The 17,115-nt window shown below is 40.0% G+C and overlaps 1 protein-coding gene across 2 annotated transcripts in view; it reads left to right on the top strand.

Moving 5' to 3' along the window:
* SLC44A5 (solute carrier family 44 member 5) overlaps positions 1-17,115 on the top strand; it is a 125,709-nt gene that overhangs the window by 94,169 nt on the left and 14,425 nt on the right. For both annotated transcript variants that reach the window (XM_042464170.1, XM_042464169.1), the window contains exons 12-20: positions 637-736; positions 4,918-5,010; positions 6,530-6,617; positions 7,567-7,829; positions 10,194-10,288; positions 10,681-10,784; positions 13,418-13,491; positions 14,777-14,847; positions 16,925-17,013. In XM_042464170.1, coding sequence (XP_042320104.1) covers positions 637-736; positions 4,918-5,010; positions 6,530-6,617; positions 7,567-7,829; positions 10,194-10,288; positions 10,681-10,784; positions 13,418-13,491; positions 14,777-14,847; positions 16,925-17,013 — 977 coding nt within the window. The remainder of the gene's footprint in view (positions 1-636; positions 737-4,917; positions 5,011-6,529; positions 6,618-7,566; positions 7,830-10,193; positions 10,289-10,680; positions 10,785-13,417; positions 13,492-14,776; positions 14,848-16,924; positions 17,014-17,115) is intronic.

Here is a 17,115-nt window from a genome sequence, read left to right as displayed (position 1 = left end):
AGTATCTTTCCTCCCATCTCTCCCCCACAAATGTTAAAACTGAACACGGCTATATCTTTGAATTCTTAGACAAAGTATGGCATCACTTATAGAGCACCATCTTCCTTCACATAGTCTAAGGGTGTATTAAGACTGATTAAAAAGACCAGAAAATCCCAGTTTTTGTTCCTGTTCTTTCCAATTTTATTTTGGAGATCTATACATGTTTTCTTCATCTCAGAATATTTTCTGTCAGTTACCAGTATGATCAGAGACTATGTACCAGGTCTCCAGATCAGTTTGTTTTAACCCGATATAAAATTGGAAAGAACAGGAACAAAAACTGGGACTCTTCAGTCAGTCTAGATGTACCCTCTGTCTTATATCCTTTCCCCACATCATTCCAACAGAAGCTTCCACTCTCATTCTTTCATTCTATCCCTATGCAAGTTTCACTTAACCTAATAGTCTGTATCCAGGATTAGAGTTTATCCAGGATAGTCTGTATCTGTCACTGAGTCGTCATGCATAGCTGACCATCCTTACTGTCCAGTGTTCTAATGAAGAAACACAGTTTTATGTAACATCACAGCTAGTAACTTGGAGACAATGGGCTGCTTTGATATATAATGACAAACTTACTTTTCTTGCTTTCAGTGGTACTGCTTTGCATAGTGGAAGTTGTCATTATACTGATGTTAATATTTCTGAGAAATCGGATCCGGATTGCCATTGCCCTTTTGAAGGAAGGTAGCAGGTAAATATATTGGGGAGAATATCTCAAAGTATAATTGAACTTCTCATGCTTGCTTCATTTTGGAAACTTTTTATGTTCTTCATTCCTTATATATTAATATATACTTTGGTTCTTATATTTACCTGTGGGTGAAAGAGCAAGATAAGCCCTGCCCTTTCATCAAGTGTGTAAATGAGGTCTATTCATACAAATGCCCAATTGTGTGTTTGTATTTCACTCCTACAAGAGTGAAACCTCGTCATTCTGTGAGGTTATTATGGTGTAACTGTTGTTGACAACCACAGATCTAACTAAGAAGAAAATGCTCCTGACCAAAGCAGCTACCTCAAATCCTAGAGCAAATCTGGGTTAAGGAGTGTTCTCCATTATCAGATCTTATTTAAACTAGGTAAACTGATTTTAAACAGGCAAACATCCTCTAAAGCAATGGTCCCCAAACGGTGCTCTTTAAGAGATTTTGGTCCAGCTCCCAGAAGCATTAGCCATATTGGCCAACAGTCTGGGACTCTGGGAACTGAAGTCCAAAATCCCTTCAAGAGCACAGTTTGGGGACCACTGCTCTAGGACAAGAGAACCAGCAGTCCTCCTCTCTATTCTCATATGAACTGAATTGCAGTTTCCAAAAATTGACCAAGTTTTTTTAATCAAGAGTGATAGTTTTGGATAACCTATGAGTGAAATCTACAATTGTGCATCATCCGTGTATTATTGGTACCACATTCCAGGAATTAATGTTTTTGCAATTCATAAAACCTCCTTCCTTTGCTCTCTCCACCCCCTACAGTCATAGGAGCTGTCTGAAAAATAGCATTGGGGTTGATGGTTTCCCAGCACAGGGTCCTGCAGTGAGGATTCTACTGGTGCATGAATGAACATCTAGAGTTGGTCACAGAGCTGGGATTTTGACAGTCTCAGCCAGCTGCTTTATACAAATAATTATCACTACAGGCAGCAGAACATAATCCAGAAAGTCATGTAGAAGAACTCCCAAAATGTGGCAGAGAAGTCACCCAATGACACCCAAGTGTACAGTGTAGGATAATCAGTGGGTCTCAGTATTAGGAAGTAGTTGTTGTTCAAACATTTCCTTGTATTCAAGACAGTTATAGTCATGTAAGCAATTTTATTTTTATAGTTAATTAAGTGAGCCATTCTAACCAAGTACTCAGGCTCACTTCCTGGGAGGTTGCAACTATGAGTGAAAACAGATTTTGTCCCAGTAGAAAGCTGTGGAGGAGTAACCAAGCATGTATATTTCTTGAGTCTATTGTCATAAACAATAGACAGTGCTTCATCAGTGCTAGTATAATGACTATGTGCCTGTACCTTTTGCTCAGAGCCTGTTTTCTCTCAAGCCACTAACGTCAAAATATGGAGACTCTTATGGAATAAAGGAGCTCTGCAGTTTCAATACGTAGTAGTCTCTTTTCATTAAAGCTATAAACATGGGGATCAGCAGTTATTTGTTGCAGCTCTAGACTGCACTGTATAATTTTAGCCTTTTCATTACAGTTCAGAACCACTTTATAAAATAAGATGCTTTTATTCAAATATGTGCCAAACAGAAACACTCCTGAAACTTCATAAACTTCCTGGTGGGAGGTAATAATGCCTTATAGTTCTGCAGCTATATTTAAAGGTCACTTGAGGGCAATACTTTCCAATATTCATGCAGACTGCATGAAAAGAAGCACTGCGTGTAATTATAATGAACTCAACAGACTGTACCCCATAGTCAAAATCTTGAAAAATATGTTGCTGATGATTGAGAACTAAATAATTTTCCCCAGCTCAGTTTAACTATACTTTTCAGTGAATTGGCAGTTTATATTAGCAATAAAGCACTTGCAATCTATAGCTAGAACAGTTAACAAGCAGTTTGTTAGAGTAAACTGTCTGTGACTTCACCATCAACCAACAGGTCTATCATTAATGCTTGAAAACCACTGATTTGTGGTGATTATTTCATAAGTAGCATAAGGTGATACTTTTCTTCAATGAATCTAATGATATTCAAGGGGTTTCAAGCACAAGTCATGATTTGCCAATGCAGAAGGGTTATTTAACCCAATCCTTAATTTGAACCAATTTCAGCATTGGACTATAGAAAGTAATGATAAAGAAAATCATGTACAGAGTCCATTTTCCTTATGAATAAAAGCTGCATTGAAATACTACTATGTAGGTGAATGTGTCTAAAATATTGGAACACATATACATTGCTACATGTTGTTTTTCCCACCTTTTCCTGAGGAAGGATGCGCTTTTGTCATACAATAAAATCAGAGCCAACATGGTGTTGTGGTCTGAGTGTTTGACTATGACTCTGGAGACCAGGGTTTGAATCCCCACTCAGCCATGGAAATCCACTGGGTGCTTTTGGACATGTCACCTTTTCTCATCCTCAAAGGAAGGCAAAAGCATACCCTCCAGAACAAATTTTGCCAAGAAAACCTTATAATAAGTGTGCCTTGGGGTTACCATAACTTAGAAATGACTTGAAGGCATACAGCAACAAATAATAAAATCAAGCTGTCACATGGCTGTTTACAGTTTTGATTGAGCTTCAATAGTCGCAGTCCAGAGCTTCCTTGCCATTGGTCATGTAGCTAGAGCCTCCTTTCAAGGAAAAGATCCATCCATTGGCCAACATGGCCCCTCCAGTGTTGAGGATGGCAGGCTGTAGACCTGGCCACTGGGTAGGGGCTAAGTTGGGTCCCTGAGCTGGCAAGATGACTGAACTTTTCCTCAAATCTATTTTGTATTAAATACCATACATAGTCCCCATACAGACAGGCCAAAATAAAGCTGCTTCGAGTCACTTTGGAGGTATGCTGTTAAAATGATGCATGTGTCCTAAGAGTCCAGAAGCCACACCAAAGCCATGATCCAGTCCTAAGGAGTTGAGTGCAGCTTTGGTGCAGCTTCTGAACTCCTAGGACGCATGCATCATTGAAACACCATACCTCCAAAGTGACCCGAAGCAGCTTTATTTTGGCCTGTCTGTATGGGGCCATAGTCTACATTCTGGTCTTTCCACACTGCACTGTCTTGAGGTTAACCAGCAATGGACTGGAAGATATTGCTGAGTCAATGGTGTAGCTAGTACTCAAGCCATATTGCTTCTATGATAATGCATTCTTCTTTTGTTGTATGATTGGGACTAGAGCTTGGGAAAGTTAATTACTGCTTCAACCAACCTAACGCATCTGCTGTTTGGAGTTTAAGAACAGAGTGTTTTGATTGATTTCAACTAAGGTAGAGTTCTGCCATCAGTTTCTTAGGAAACTTCACACTGCAACAGATCATTTCCTACAGTCCTTTCTTTGGCTGCAAAAATGGAGTACATTTGACTTCTATAAGCATTCCAGTAGAGAACAGACTACTGCATTCAGAGGGATTTTTTAGCACCTTTGAGACTGACTGAGTAAAAAAAGTTGTAGCATAAGCTTTTGTAGACATTGGTCTACTTCCTCAGATGTTTACAAAAGCTTATGCTACAATGTCCTTTGCTCAATTAGTCTCAAAGGTGTCACAAAATCCTTTTGCATACTGATGTTTCAGACTAGCATGGCTTTGTTTCTAGATTCTACAGCAGTATTTTGTAGATTATTCCACTGTCAGGCAGCAAATAGAATCAGATTCATGTTGTCACCTTCAAAATATGGGCATGCCAAACACAGAAAGGGATGCCTGTGGGAAGAACAAAAGAAGTATATAGTGAGGACAAAGGTGGTAGCTGTAGGATGAGTAAGAAAATATAGAAGCAAAATTATTAGCATTCAAACCAAATGCTGCAGTATCAAAAAATCAATGTCTTATTGTAAAATGCTTTTAAAATGTTCATCTAAAAACAATAAGCAAATAAAAGTATTAAAAGGATGTCATTAACTTGTCATTCTTTAGTACTGTCTTATATTATTAGATAATGGAAGTATCAAACTTGGAGAGAATGCAACAGAAAATTATGAAGGGCAATAACATGGAGCCCTGTGCTAATCACGATAAAGTAAAAAAGATAAACAGGAAGGAAAATAACAGTAAGAAATATTTTATGAAGGGATATATCATGCACAATAGAACCAACAAAAAGAGTGGAAAAGTCTCAAAGGTGAAAGAAGCATGTAAATGTGTGACCTGAGCTTTAATATTTGTTGTTTGCAAATCTTTCTTTCTTCCAGGGCCATTGGCTACATCATGTCTACACTGTTCTATCCAATCATCACTTTTATTCTCATTGCAATTTGCATTTCTTACTGGGCTGTAACAGCTGTGTATCCTTCTTTGACTCCAAATGTACATGAGCACAGGATCGTCTCACCTTCTCCATTCTGTACTTTATTGCGAAAGCAGAAGTGCACAATATGCTCCCTTGCCTTCACAAGAAGCTATGTTGTGTGTGTGTGTTTTAATTTGCAAGGCAGATATATGTTTACTTCTGCATAATCTTCCTAAGGCTGCATCTCCACTTCAGAAGTACTTCAGTTTGACTCTGCTTTAACTGTCTTAACTCAGTGCTATGGAATTCTGGGACTTGTAGTTTTATCAGATATTTAGCCTTCTCTGTCAGAGAACTCTGACACTGCAACAAACTACGTAAAGATCCCAGAAAGAAAACGTTGGAAAATAGTGTTATATATGGTGACAACGGCGAGATTGTTATATGCCCAAAAGTGGAAAAGGACTGAGGTTCCTACGCTAAAAGAGTGGATTGATAGATTATTGGATATGAGAGAATCGGATAGATTATCTAAAAGGCTAAAGGGTGAAAAAGAGGAGGAGGTCGAGGATGAAGATGAATGGGATATAATAATGAGATACTGGGAAAAAAGTATAAGAAAGTTATAATAAGGAAGAAACAAAATGATGATTATAGACAAAGAGGAATAAAAAGATAAAGAAATGAGAGGTACATAGATAAGAGGCGTGAGGAAGAGATAAAACATAAAGAAACATGTTTAAGAAAAAGAAACGTATGGGTTGGTTTCAGTGTGATTTATTAAAGGGGGGAGAGGCAAGGAAAGGAGGGGAAGGGTGGGGGGAGAGGGAATAGGGGAGGAATGGGAGGGATAAAGAAACAGTAGAAAAAATATAAGAATGTATGTATGTAAATACAATAGATGTCTATTGTGGAAAAAGGTGTGTAAAAGAAAAGGCAAATAAAAAATAAAATTAATAAAAATCCCAGAATTCCATAGGACAGAGCCATGGCAGTTAAAGTTATGTCAAATTGCAGTATTCCTACAGTGCAGATGCAACCTGAGTCTCCACTGCAAGCCTAGCAAGAGCTGAAGAAGAGGAGCTAGCAACAAATTCTGAGTGAAGGCCTCATGGAAAATCCCAAATATGGATTACTGAGATGAATAAAATGATTTTCTGTAAAAATGCCATGGAAGATTAATACTGATAGGTTTCCCCCACCATTCCAAGGATCATCTGGAGATGTATTTTTATTTTATTGTTCTGTATTTGCCCAGTATCTGTCCTTCTGGTGTCCGTATATGAGGTCATTAAATCATATTGTTTCCTTGTCCGTTACCCCCCGGCTCCCATTGTTAGTAAGCAATAGGGTGACAGTATTTTATTCTCTTGGTGAAATGCTTGCAGTCATAACCAAATAGGGTTATAGAAAGTGCATCAACATTGTGGAATGATAAATGCTAGACATGGAAGGGCAGAAATTAAGCATATTCTCTGGGGGATTTCCTATTAGTGCCAAATGTCGTTTGCTGTGCCTCTTAGTCTGGAAAGAAGCCTGTGATTCTGTTTCCTACTTAACCCAATTAAATCAAGCTTCCTGGCTACATCAGGGGAACCTGTGTACAAAGTCATGGCTAATCAGAGCCTGTGCAAGTATGCAAATCTGACCTGTTACCCAGAGGTAAGCATGCTTAATTCCTTTCTTGTAAAAACCTTGTGTAAATCCTAGCTTTTTCATTAATGGCCTCTGTGTTGGCATTGGCAGTATAGAAGCAATCTCTGTGTTCTTTCTGTTAGAAGAGGACATATTTAAAGCTCTGATCCTATATTAATCTTTTACGTTATATACTTGACTATATTGAACTGTAGGCCTCAACAGACTGGCATAAAGAGCTGGCCCCGGGGCGGAGTGGGGGCATGGCGTCCACAATCTGGCCATCCAGATGCCGCCTCCATGCCGCCCAGCTGACCAGACGGTGGGTGGCGTCACACCACTTCTTCGGCACAGCGCTTACATGTGCTGGGCTGAAGAAGTGGCGAAAAGCCACTGCCACCATGGCTAGGGCACCCTTTCCACTGCATAAAAAGGAGCCACTTTTTATGATTCCTTTTTGTGCCATGGAAATGCCAGATCAGGGCTGTGGTATGTAGTTGCTGCAGCCCTGATCCAGCAAAAAAGAGGTGGCTGCAGGCCATCCTTTAGGGGCGATCTGTTCAGCCCCTCTGTTGGGTTTACTTCTGAGTAGACATGTTTAGGATTGCACAGTCAGTGATTTTATCAGCTCTATTAGAGGCCTTCTGGGGCACTAGTGTTTAGCTAGGACAGGAGATAGGGCAGTGGGCAGGAAAATCCATGGGGGCATATCTTCAAATCTGTTTAAGACTGATGGAAAAATGTGTGGCTCTCTAGAGGATGTTGGGCTTCAGCTCCCATCAACACTAGCCAGGATAGCCATTGACAATAGATGGCAGTAGCTGTAGTCCAGATATAATTTGCTCACTCCTGATTTGGGACTATGCCCAAAAAAATTACCAGTCTGGATTTAGTGATGTGTTAATGATTTAGAATTTCTCAGATTTTTTTTTATAAATCTCTGTTGTTGATGAACTTTTCTCTTGTCAATAAACAGACTTTCAACACAACTAATGTAACCAAGCTATGCCCAGGAGCCCAGTGCACCTTTGCTTTCTATGGAGGAGAAAGCCTGTACCACAGATACATCTTAGTCCTTCAGATCTTCAATGTTTTTGTCTTTCTTTGGCTGGTCAATTTTGCTATTGCACTGGGCCAGTGTACTCTTGCTGGTGCCTTTGCCTCTTATTACTGGGCTTTTAGGAAACCTGCTGACATCCCAACATGTCCTCTCTTTGCATCATTTGGACGAGCAATACGGTAGGTTAAAAATTGTGGTTGCTAATTTCAGAAATGTACTCTAAGAGTTGCATAGTCAAAACTCTTGCAGTGTGATGGATTCATGTTCAACCATTGTAGTTTCTCTGGCTAAATCCTACTGTTACTCCCAAACAGAGTAGATTCATTGACTCAGTTGAATGATGAATCAACACCTATGTAAACCATCCATCATTATATTTATGGGTATATCTACACTGCAGAAATAATGTAGTTTGGCACAACTTTAGCTGTCATGGCTCCCTCTTACAGAATCCTGGGATTTGTAGTTTTGTGAGACACCAGCAGTCTTTGACAGCGAAGGCTAAAGATCTTGTAAAACTAAAACTCCCAGGATTCCATAGGATGGAGCTACATCGCTTAAAGTGGGGTCATACTGCATTATTTCTACAGTGCAGATGCACCCTAAATGCCGTCTGTCTCCAAGGCTGGAACTTAAGGTGTCTTACCAAAAGGGAGAGAATACAATGGAACACATAAATTTAAAAACATACAAGATTAAAACAATATTAAATAACAGCAGAATTAAAACCAATTAAAATCTTACCTTAAAACAGATTTAAAATAGGACAACACTATGAGCCCATCCTACTTACAAAATAATCCAGTTTGAAACTAGATTATTTTGAAAGTGAATTCTCTCCGGGGCTTTTTACTCCCCTTTGTTGTTCACATTAAGGGGAGAAAAGAGGAAAAATGGCCACAGAGAGAATGGATGGAGGAGGAGGAAAGAAAAGGGGGAAAAAACCTTCCCTCTTTCTTTCTTCCTTTCCTTCCTCCTCCATCCTCCCCCCTTCCCTCCCTCCCTCTGCCGGCCAGCCTACCTACCTGAGTGCTTCTGGTGGGTGGGTCCCAATTCTGGTGGCAGTGGCAGCTGTAGCTCTCAGGGCTTGGGGCTGGCCCTCTCCACCGGTCCTCCTCCTCCAGGCTGGACCGTTCTTGCTGCCCAGCCTCCTTCTCCAGGAGTTCTCTGCCCCAGTAGGCCTCCTTATAAGGAGGCCTGGGCAGAAAGAGAGAGGCAGACAGGCAGGCAGACAGGCAGGATCGGCCTGGAGGAGGAGGACCTGAGGAGACACTTGCCACTGCTGCTGCTGCTGCCGGACCACCAGCACCCAGCCAGGTAGGCCAGCGGAGGGAGGGAGGGGAGGAGGAGAAGGAGGAACAACCCATTGGGCCCCTCTGGGGCCACTGCCACCCTTGGATCGTGCGATCCAAGGGTGGCAGTGGGAAGGGAGACTGAAGGAGGAGGATGATGGAGGGGAGGCCAGTGACAAGGAAATGGCAGGAGCCATTGCAGCTGCCCCTGTCATCTCTCTGTCTCTGACGGCGGATTCGATTCTGCCCTTCGTTTCCATTGGGCTGAATCGATTATGATCGATTCAGCCTGAAAAGAAGCAGCAAAACCCAGCGTCTTTTTAACACGAGTTTAATGGGGGGGGAACCCTAACCCCCCTTGGCGAATCGATTCCAATGGGAACTAAAGTGGTTTAATTTGGATCATAATTCCATATGATCCGATTTAAACCTCAGTGGGAATAGGGCCTATAAAAGCCATATTCTTGTTTCCAGAGGTTTGCTGGAAAAGAAAGGTCTTAACCTGACACTGAAAACAAAGAAGCCACTATCCTAACTTCCATAGGGTGGAGGTTCCAAAATGTAGGAGTTACAAAGAAGGCTTTCTTCCATGTTCCCACCAACTGTGCCTGCAAAGGTGGTGGGATAGAAATGCCTCTCTTGCAGATCTTAAAGCTTTGGAAGGTTCACATGGGAAGATACAGTTCTTCACGTAGCCTGCGCTTGAGCCATATAGGGCTTTATAGGTCAAGTCAGTACTGTACTTTGAATTGTGCCCTGAGACAGACCACAGCCAGTGGTGCTGTTGAAGCAAGGGAGTTGTGTGCCACCTGTGACTAGCACCTATAAGCAATCTGGCTGCAGCGCCTTGGATCATTTGAAGTTTCTGAACAGTCTTCAAAAGCAGCCTCATGCAGAGCACATTACAGTAATCCAACTGGGATGTAATTAAGGCATGTCTCACCATGGCCAAGTCAGATGTCCCAAAGAACCAGGGAAGCTGGGTCACAAACCTTAAATGTGCAAATGGAGTCCTGGCCACCACAGAAACCTGAGTATCCGGGATCATGGCTCAGTCCAGGAATACCTGCATCTTCAAGGAGAGTACAACCCTCAGGCTGAATCTGTATTCTCTGATCTGCTTTAAAACTGACCAGGAGCACCTCTATCTTATCTGGATTGAGTTTCAAATTGTAATAAAATTAACTGTCTAGTAACAATATGTTTGATAAGATTCCCATTACTGAATGGTGCCATTTTATTTTCTACTAGATATCATACAGGTTCCCTAGCATTTGGCTCTTTAATTCTTGCTGTAGTCCAATTGATTAGAGTAATCCTGGAATACCTGGATCACAAACTAAAAGGTGAGTGTCATGACATTACATCTAGTATGGTTTAAATGAAGTATTCAGAAGTACTGCTTATTTTTAAAAAGGAAGAAGAGAAAAACAAAGGTGGTGTTGTATGGGAAACACTGATGTGTCATGGGTGCTCTGTGGTAACTTCAGCACTCTAGCAGGCTCCTGGGAAAATTCATTGGTCCATTTCTGCACTGGCATTTACCTAATACACAGCTGAACTTCAGCATGATATTTATGCACGATATTATTGCAAATCGGCAAGGGGCTAGCCAGCCACACAGGATGGATGCAAACAAAATCTAAACCAAAATACAAGAAACTTTTGTATCTGGATGCTTATTCATCATTCTTAAGGGTTGGTTTGATTTTTTCCCCCCCTCTGTACTTTGGGATAGGCTCACAGAATGCTTTTGCTAAGTTCCTGCTCTGCTGCCTCAAATGCTGTTTTTGGTGCTTGGAAAAATTCCTGAAATTTATCAACAGAAATGCCTACATCATGGTATGTATTTCTCTCTCCTTTTCAAGTATGCTGCTGTGTCCTTTTCTAAAGAACAGCTATTTATGTACAAAACACAGTCCCCAAAGGCCTGTTTTAAACTATAATATTTAGATTTATTTCCAGTAGCTCCAGGGTAAAATCTCTGATGAATTTCTTTACTGCTGCTTAGAAAGATAAGTATTTTCATATGGCTGAAACTGGTCCTTAGAAGAATTCAGCAAGCATGGTTGATCAGGTAGTGGATAACATTGCCCATTTGCTGCAGGCTACAGTAAACCTGTCTGAATCTCATTCAGGGAACTAAAGATTAGAACAGTTGTGAGATGAGAAACTGACATTTGAAACAAGAAGGAACAAAATGTATGAAGTAATTTAAAAAGTGCTGTATGAAAAATGAGAAGCATTACCCTTAAGTAGGTTTTTCTACCAACTAATAAGCGTATTATCTCAGCAGAGGCCAATTGAGTTAAACTCATCAAGAATTAATAAAAAGGGCTTCATGCAGTGCAGTGGGATTTTATGAGTCCAGTGTGTATTGTGATATGTATCTGATTGCAATCTGATCAACACAGATCCCTAATCAAGCACATGGTGGGCATAAACTTGAATGACTTCCTTGGCTTATACATTTGTGGCAAATGTGAAAAAATAAACATATAATATCAATCTAATTGCTAGTCCCAATTAGAGTAGACCCATTGATTTGATGGGATATCCATAAGTGTGAATTTAGCATGCAGCAATGGTAAAATGAGAGTAAGGTTGCAACCCAATGTACACTTTTCTGAGTTTTCCATTTGACTCAGTGGTGCTTACTGCTCAGTGAATAGGGTTGCCATGTAAATGTGTAGTTAAAATGTAAACTGAAATATTGTCTCTGAAATGAAAAACGGTAGCCATACTTGCTCAGCCTTGATTATTAAAGGAAAATCCAAACAAGAAGTACAATACCCCTTTTCTGCCTACCCAGTCTGCAAAGGCATGGAGCTTTGTACTTGTGTAAGAGGTGTAAAAGCAAATTAAAAAAAAACCTCCAAACCCTTCTCTTTACCCATCCTTGCTATTCAATTGTTTTGGGCCTTAGAAATGAAAAGTCCCTCAAATTCTGCCCAGAAGGTTCAAAGAAGCCTGCATGGATCACAGAGCATGGCTGTGGTATCTACTTTCAATAACCCAGACCTCTCAGAGGACAAGGCAATGTATTCTGAAACAGCTGAAACTGCCAGACATATTTCTACTTTAATGCCAGATAGAATGCATTAGAGTAGTTTAATCTTGAGGGAGCAAAGGCTGTTTAGGATCATACTCAGTAAAGTTTCAGGGGTAGATGTACGTAGTTATTCTTGAAGGTCAGGAAATTTTCAAGACCTGTTTTGTTTTGCTTTTCTTCAGAAAGTCAGCACCGAGTTTCGTCATGTATTACTTCCTTTTTCCTTTCCAAAAATTACATGGCCTATCACTGGCCATCCAGAAACAAGCCAATATCGAGATTGTTGTTGTTGCTGCTGCTGTTGTTGCTGTTCTTCCTCTCCCTCTTCTTCATGCTCATTTATATTGACCTGAATTTTTTATTTACAGTTTAGCTTAAATGGTAATAGGCCAGGAGTGGCCAAAATATAGTATTCCAGAAGGAAATGCTCTCTATGGGGTTGTGGAAAGTGCTTCCACCATTTCTGGAAAGCCATCCTGGCTCCACTGGGTTAAAAAATATTCCCCCACCCAAGAAGGTGTGCCTTCTAGAAGAGATGAGGCATTTCTGCCACTTATTGGATCTGCTTGGGCCATTTTAGGTCTTTAAAAAAACAAACAAGAAGTGACTTCTGTGGACTTCTTGTTGTTAAAAAAATCCTCTAAAATGGCCAAGAGGGATAAAGATATAGCAATAGCATTTTTATACTGCTTATCAGTGCACTTAAGCACTCCCTAAGCAGTTTACAAGTGTAAGCCAATTGCCCCCATCAAGCTGGGTACTCATTTTAGCGACCTCAGAAGGATGCCAGGCTGAGTCAACCCTGAGCTCCTGGCTGGTATTGAACTAACAACCTTGTGGTTTGTGAGTTCAATACCAGTCAGGGGCTCAGGGTTGACTCAGAGTGAGTGGCTGCAGTACATGCATTTAACTACTGCGCCACCAGGGCTCCTGGTGAAAATGACCTCAGTGACCCCAGTGTGTTTGGGTGTAAATGTTTTGTTTTGCTGGGATGTGCGGAAGTGAGAGTGAGGCTCTCTGGGGTCTTTTGGGAGGCTAGTATGGCCCCTTAACCTTCCACAGCTGCCCACCTCCAAATGTTAGCTAGGGCAAGATGAAAATTGGATGGTTTTATTCATAAATGGTAGCAAATGTAGTACAGTGCACCCACGTCATAGATGGCTTTCAGCGGGCACAAGGGGCGGCGTGTCCCATTAAGATTAATGAGGTGCACGCCCATGGTGTGTTTGCGCCACTGCGCCATGCACAAGCCCCATATGCGTTCTTTTACGCGGGGAAGTCCGCGTTAAAAAAAAAGGTGCACTGTACCATACATCTCTTTCTTTCTTGGTGCTAATATTTCAACAAGTATGCATCCCAAAGCAAGACACTTGCATAACTGGGCTTTCTCGCAAACAAGTTAACAGCTGTTAATATTTTTCAGATTGCAATATATGGTAAAAACTTTTGCACGTCAGCAAGGGAAGCTTTCTTTCTGCTCATGAGAAATGTGGTAAGGTAAGGAGTTGTGCATACATACCTGCCATTTCATGTCACTTCGCAGAAAATACTATGATTCTATGATAACTGACTTGAGAGGTAGATGGTGGAATGACAGTGGCGGCAGCATAATAGGGAGTGATCTAAAGAGCTCCTGCATTTTTACCTTCTAATGTGGTTTTATCTGGTTATTTAACATGTATATTGAGGCCTGATTCACAGAAGCAGCAAATTCGAGACCGGAAGCCACATAGATGTTGGTCCTGGTTGAACCAATGCTGGCAGTCATGGGGAGACCATCTATTTTCATATCTTTTTTGATATAGCCCCATGGAATTTGTTTCGTCTCCTTCTTGCGCAGACCTAAGAATAGCCTTTGAGCATTACAGGAGCATGTCTGTTAACCATTACATTTTTTATTCTGGCTTTCTCACAACCAAAGCCATAGTGCCTTTTAAGGTTCTGTCAGCACTTCTCCTTTCTGGGAGAATTTCTTCATTGGTTTTACAAAGTTTCAAAATTTAATAAGAAAAGAAACACTTTATAAAGTTCATAAGAAAAATAAGAAAAAACTTGAAAGTTGTTATTCCAAAAAGGAAACAAATAAAATATGTCTCCATGAATCAATGCTTGAGTCATTGTAATTTTTGTTGTTGTTGTGTGCCTTCAAGTCACTTCCAACTTAATGACAAACCTATTGTGAAATGCCCAAGGTCCCCCAGTGGGTTTCCATGCCTGAGCAGGGAATTGAGCCCTTATCTCCAGAGTTATAATAATAATAATAATAATAATTACAATAATAAAATTTATTTATATCCCACCTCTCTGTGCAACACAACTGGGGCGGCTTATACATTAAAACATACAAACCCACATCCCATATCCCACCCACCCCTTACCATACAATTAAACAGTTCACAGTTTAAAACATACTTTAAAATGACACACAGAGTAATCCAACTTTCAAAACACTACACCACACTAGGTCTCAGTTCTTTACTAAAATATTAATGCTAGCACAATAGCCAGGTACCAGAGTTTAGATGCCACAAAAAGGAAACAAATAACCATTTTCTAATAACTTGAAACAGAAATCCTTGTTGCAGTTATGATGTTAATTAGGAACTGGGAGGGGGGAATCATTCTCTAAAACTGGATCCTTCACTGTATTGAAACTTTGGGTTACATTGTTCTCCAAATAATTTCAGAAGGTAACTGAAAACAGACCTGAACTACTGTTTGAAAAGAAAAGCTTTTCCACTCTTGTTTATTCTCTCTCTCTCTCTCTTTCTCTTTTTCACAGAGTTGCAGTGCTGGATAAAGTGACAGACTTCTTATTATTCCTGGGGAAAATTCTTGTTGCTGGAGGTGTTGGTAAGTGAGTAAATATTTTGATTTAGTAATTGATTGAAGACAACAGACAATTTGGGGAAAGAGGTTTGACTGAGGTGTTTCTAGTTTGTGCCAATATAATGCAGACCTGCAGCCTTTTTATAACCTCAGCTGTATGTATGTAAATCATTACAGGAAAACCTCATTATCTTGGTGTCTCTCAAGACATTCATTAATCAGATAAACAAGGAGCTACTTGGATTGTGGTATTGGCTTGAATCTAAACAGAGCACAAGCAAAATAATTTGTTCAAGAATGAATTGAAACCAAAAACTGACCAACTACCCAAAAAATATAGAAAAATATAATTTTTGTTCTTGTACACTATTATGCATACAGCATTTGTAGCAAAGATTGGGAGATGGAATGTTTTAACCCATTCCATGTCTTCATATTCTTATCTTCTAGGGTTGTTGTTCAATATTAGATGACTCCTGAACTAAAATTAGGATAAATCAGACAAATTTGGAAGATTCCAAAACAAAATGGTACTGTTTTAAAGTGGACTGCATCTAAAACCTCTTTTAAGGATTCATTAACAAATTGCATTCAGAGAAACACAGAGATGTCAGATGGTTTATTTCTCCCAACATACAAAGTGCTTACCTGGATAGGGAGAAAGGGAAGGGAGAGGAAGGGGGTGAAGTTTTTCAGTGGACACTTCTAGCTTCAAATTGCACTGAAGGGTTCTACCAGGCTCTCCAATCCCAGTGTTTGGAGGAAAGTAGGCTGAAATAATATATGGGAGGAATGGTCCACTTTTAATGTGTTTTGCTAGACGGATCCAGTGCTGAGTGCTTTTTTACTGCTAGAGCAGCAATGGTAAAAACAGCTTTGGTTAAATTTGTGGAGCCTGGGAGGCTGAAGCACTGCATGCTTCCTTGAAAAGTGCTGTGTGTTCAAGTACTTCTGCCTCTGGCACTGCATTCTTCACATCCTACATCCATCTTGGTCCTGTTAGGCTTTCTTTGACTTTGGTGTGAAATGAGCAGAAGACAAATTTGGGAACTAGTTGGGAATAGTGCTGACCATCTGAAAGGGAAAAAGGGTGGTGGGCTGGATTTCTTCTCTCCTCCACAAACAGTTGATCATTGTACAAGAGTAGGGATGCGCCAAGGTTGGGTGGAAGATCTTATAAAAATCTTACCAAGTTTATTCTACCAAAAATGTTTGAGTTCCAAAAATGTTCTCCAAGTTTTATTTATCTAGTTTTTGAATGTTTTGAACTCTTAATTCACCAGCACTCAATTTAATTTGGAATGAATTATTTGCTGTTATTGCACATCCATTCTTTTATAAAGTAAATGAGATTTGTCTAAAATGAAACCATGAAATAGCAAAATTGATTAATGTTTTCCTTGTGCTTAAGGACAAATTCCTTTGGCTAATTAATTTACATGGCTTTCTCTTCCTGCTTAGTACAGATGTTATCATAAGCTAATATCTCAATTTATCATGAACCGTACTGAAAGAGATAAATGGAAATAGTTAAATAGTTCTCCAAGGGAAAAACAAGAGGATTTTTTTTTAAATCAGATTTTTCTTTTTTTCAACTGTGCATTTTATTCTACAGTCTTCTTTATCTATAAAAAACTGTCAAATTAATAGCATTGCTCTAAAATACCATATCATGCATTAAAATTTTCTGGTACCATGAATCTCTTACAAATAATGAATATGAATGTCAATTTTTGTTCCACTACAAATAGTGGAGGATTTGTTAGTCAGAGATTCTGTGGATTATTGCTCCCATGTGTATTTGTTTTTGTATGTTGCTTAGCCTGCAGTTATGAAGGACATATTTTAAGGACTTTTTCTAATAATTTCTGTGTCTGAACATGAACATATCTTGAAAGTGTATTATATATATACACAAATATTTTTGAACTAACTGGTTGTATCAGCTGTTCCATTGGCATATCTGTTTGGATTCCCAGATATGGCAGTATCTTGTATGAGTCATCCGGTATCTTTAAAAATACTGTGGGAGATAATGCATTTAAAGTGCTTCCAAGTTCATATGTAGGCATCTGATAACCTGTGTTTTCCCCTTTTGCAGGTGTCCTAGCCTTCTTTTTCTTCACACACAGAATACCGATATTCACACACGAAGCACCATCACTGAATTACTACTGGGTCCCACTCTTGGTGAGGACATTATTGATGTTCTTAGAATGATCCAGGACTGGTGTCTGTGATGTGTCAATGTGGTGTGCTGAAGGCCTGCCGAGGTTAATGCTGGCACCCCCA

Source organism: Sceloporus undulatus, chromosome 4, assembly GCF_019175285.1.
Source record: "Sceloporus undulatus isolate JIND9_A2432 ecotype Alabama chromosome 4, SceUnd_v1.1, whole genome shotgun sequence".
NCBI classification, from domain to species: domain Eukaryota; kingdom Metazoa; phylum Chordata; class Lepidosauria; order Squamata; family Phrynosomatidae; genus Sceloporus; species Sceloporus undulatus.
The sequence above is the reverse complement of the archived record's forward strand: the minus strand, read 5'-3'. Positions and strand labels throughout refer to the sequence as shown.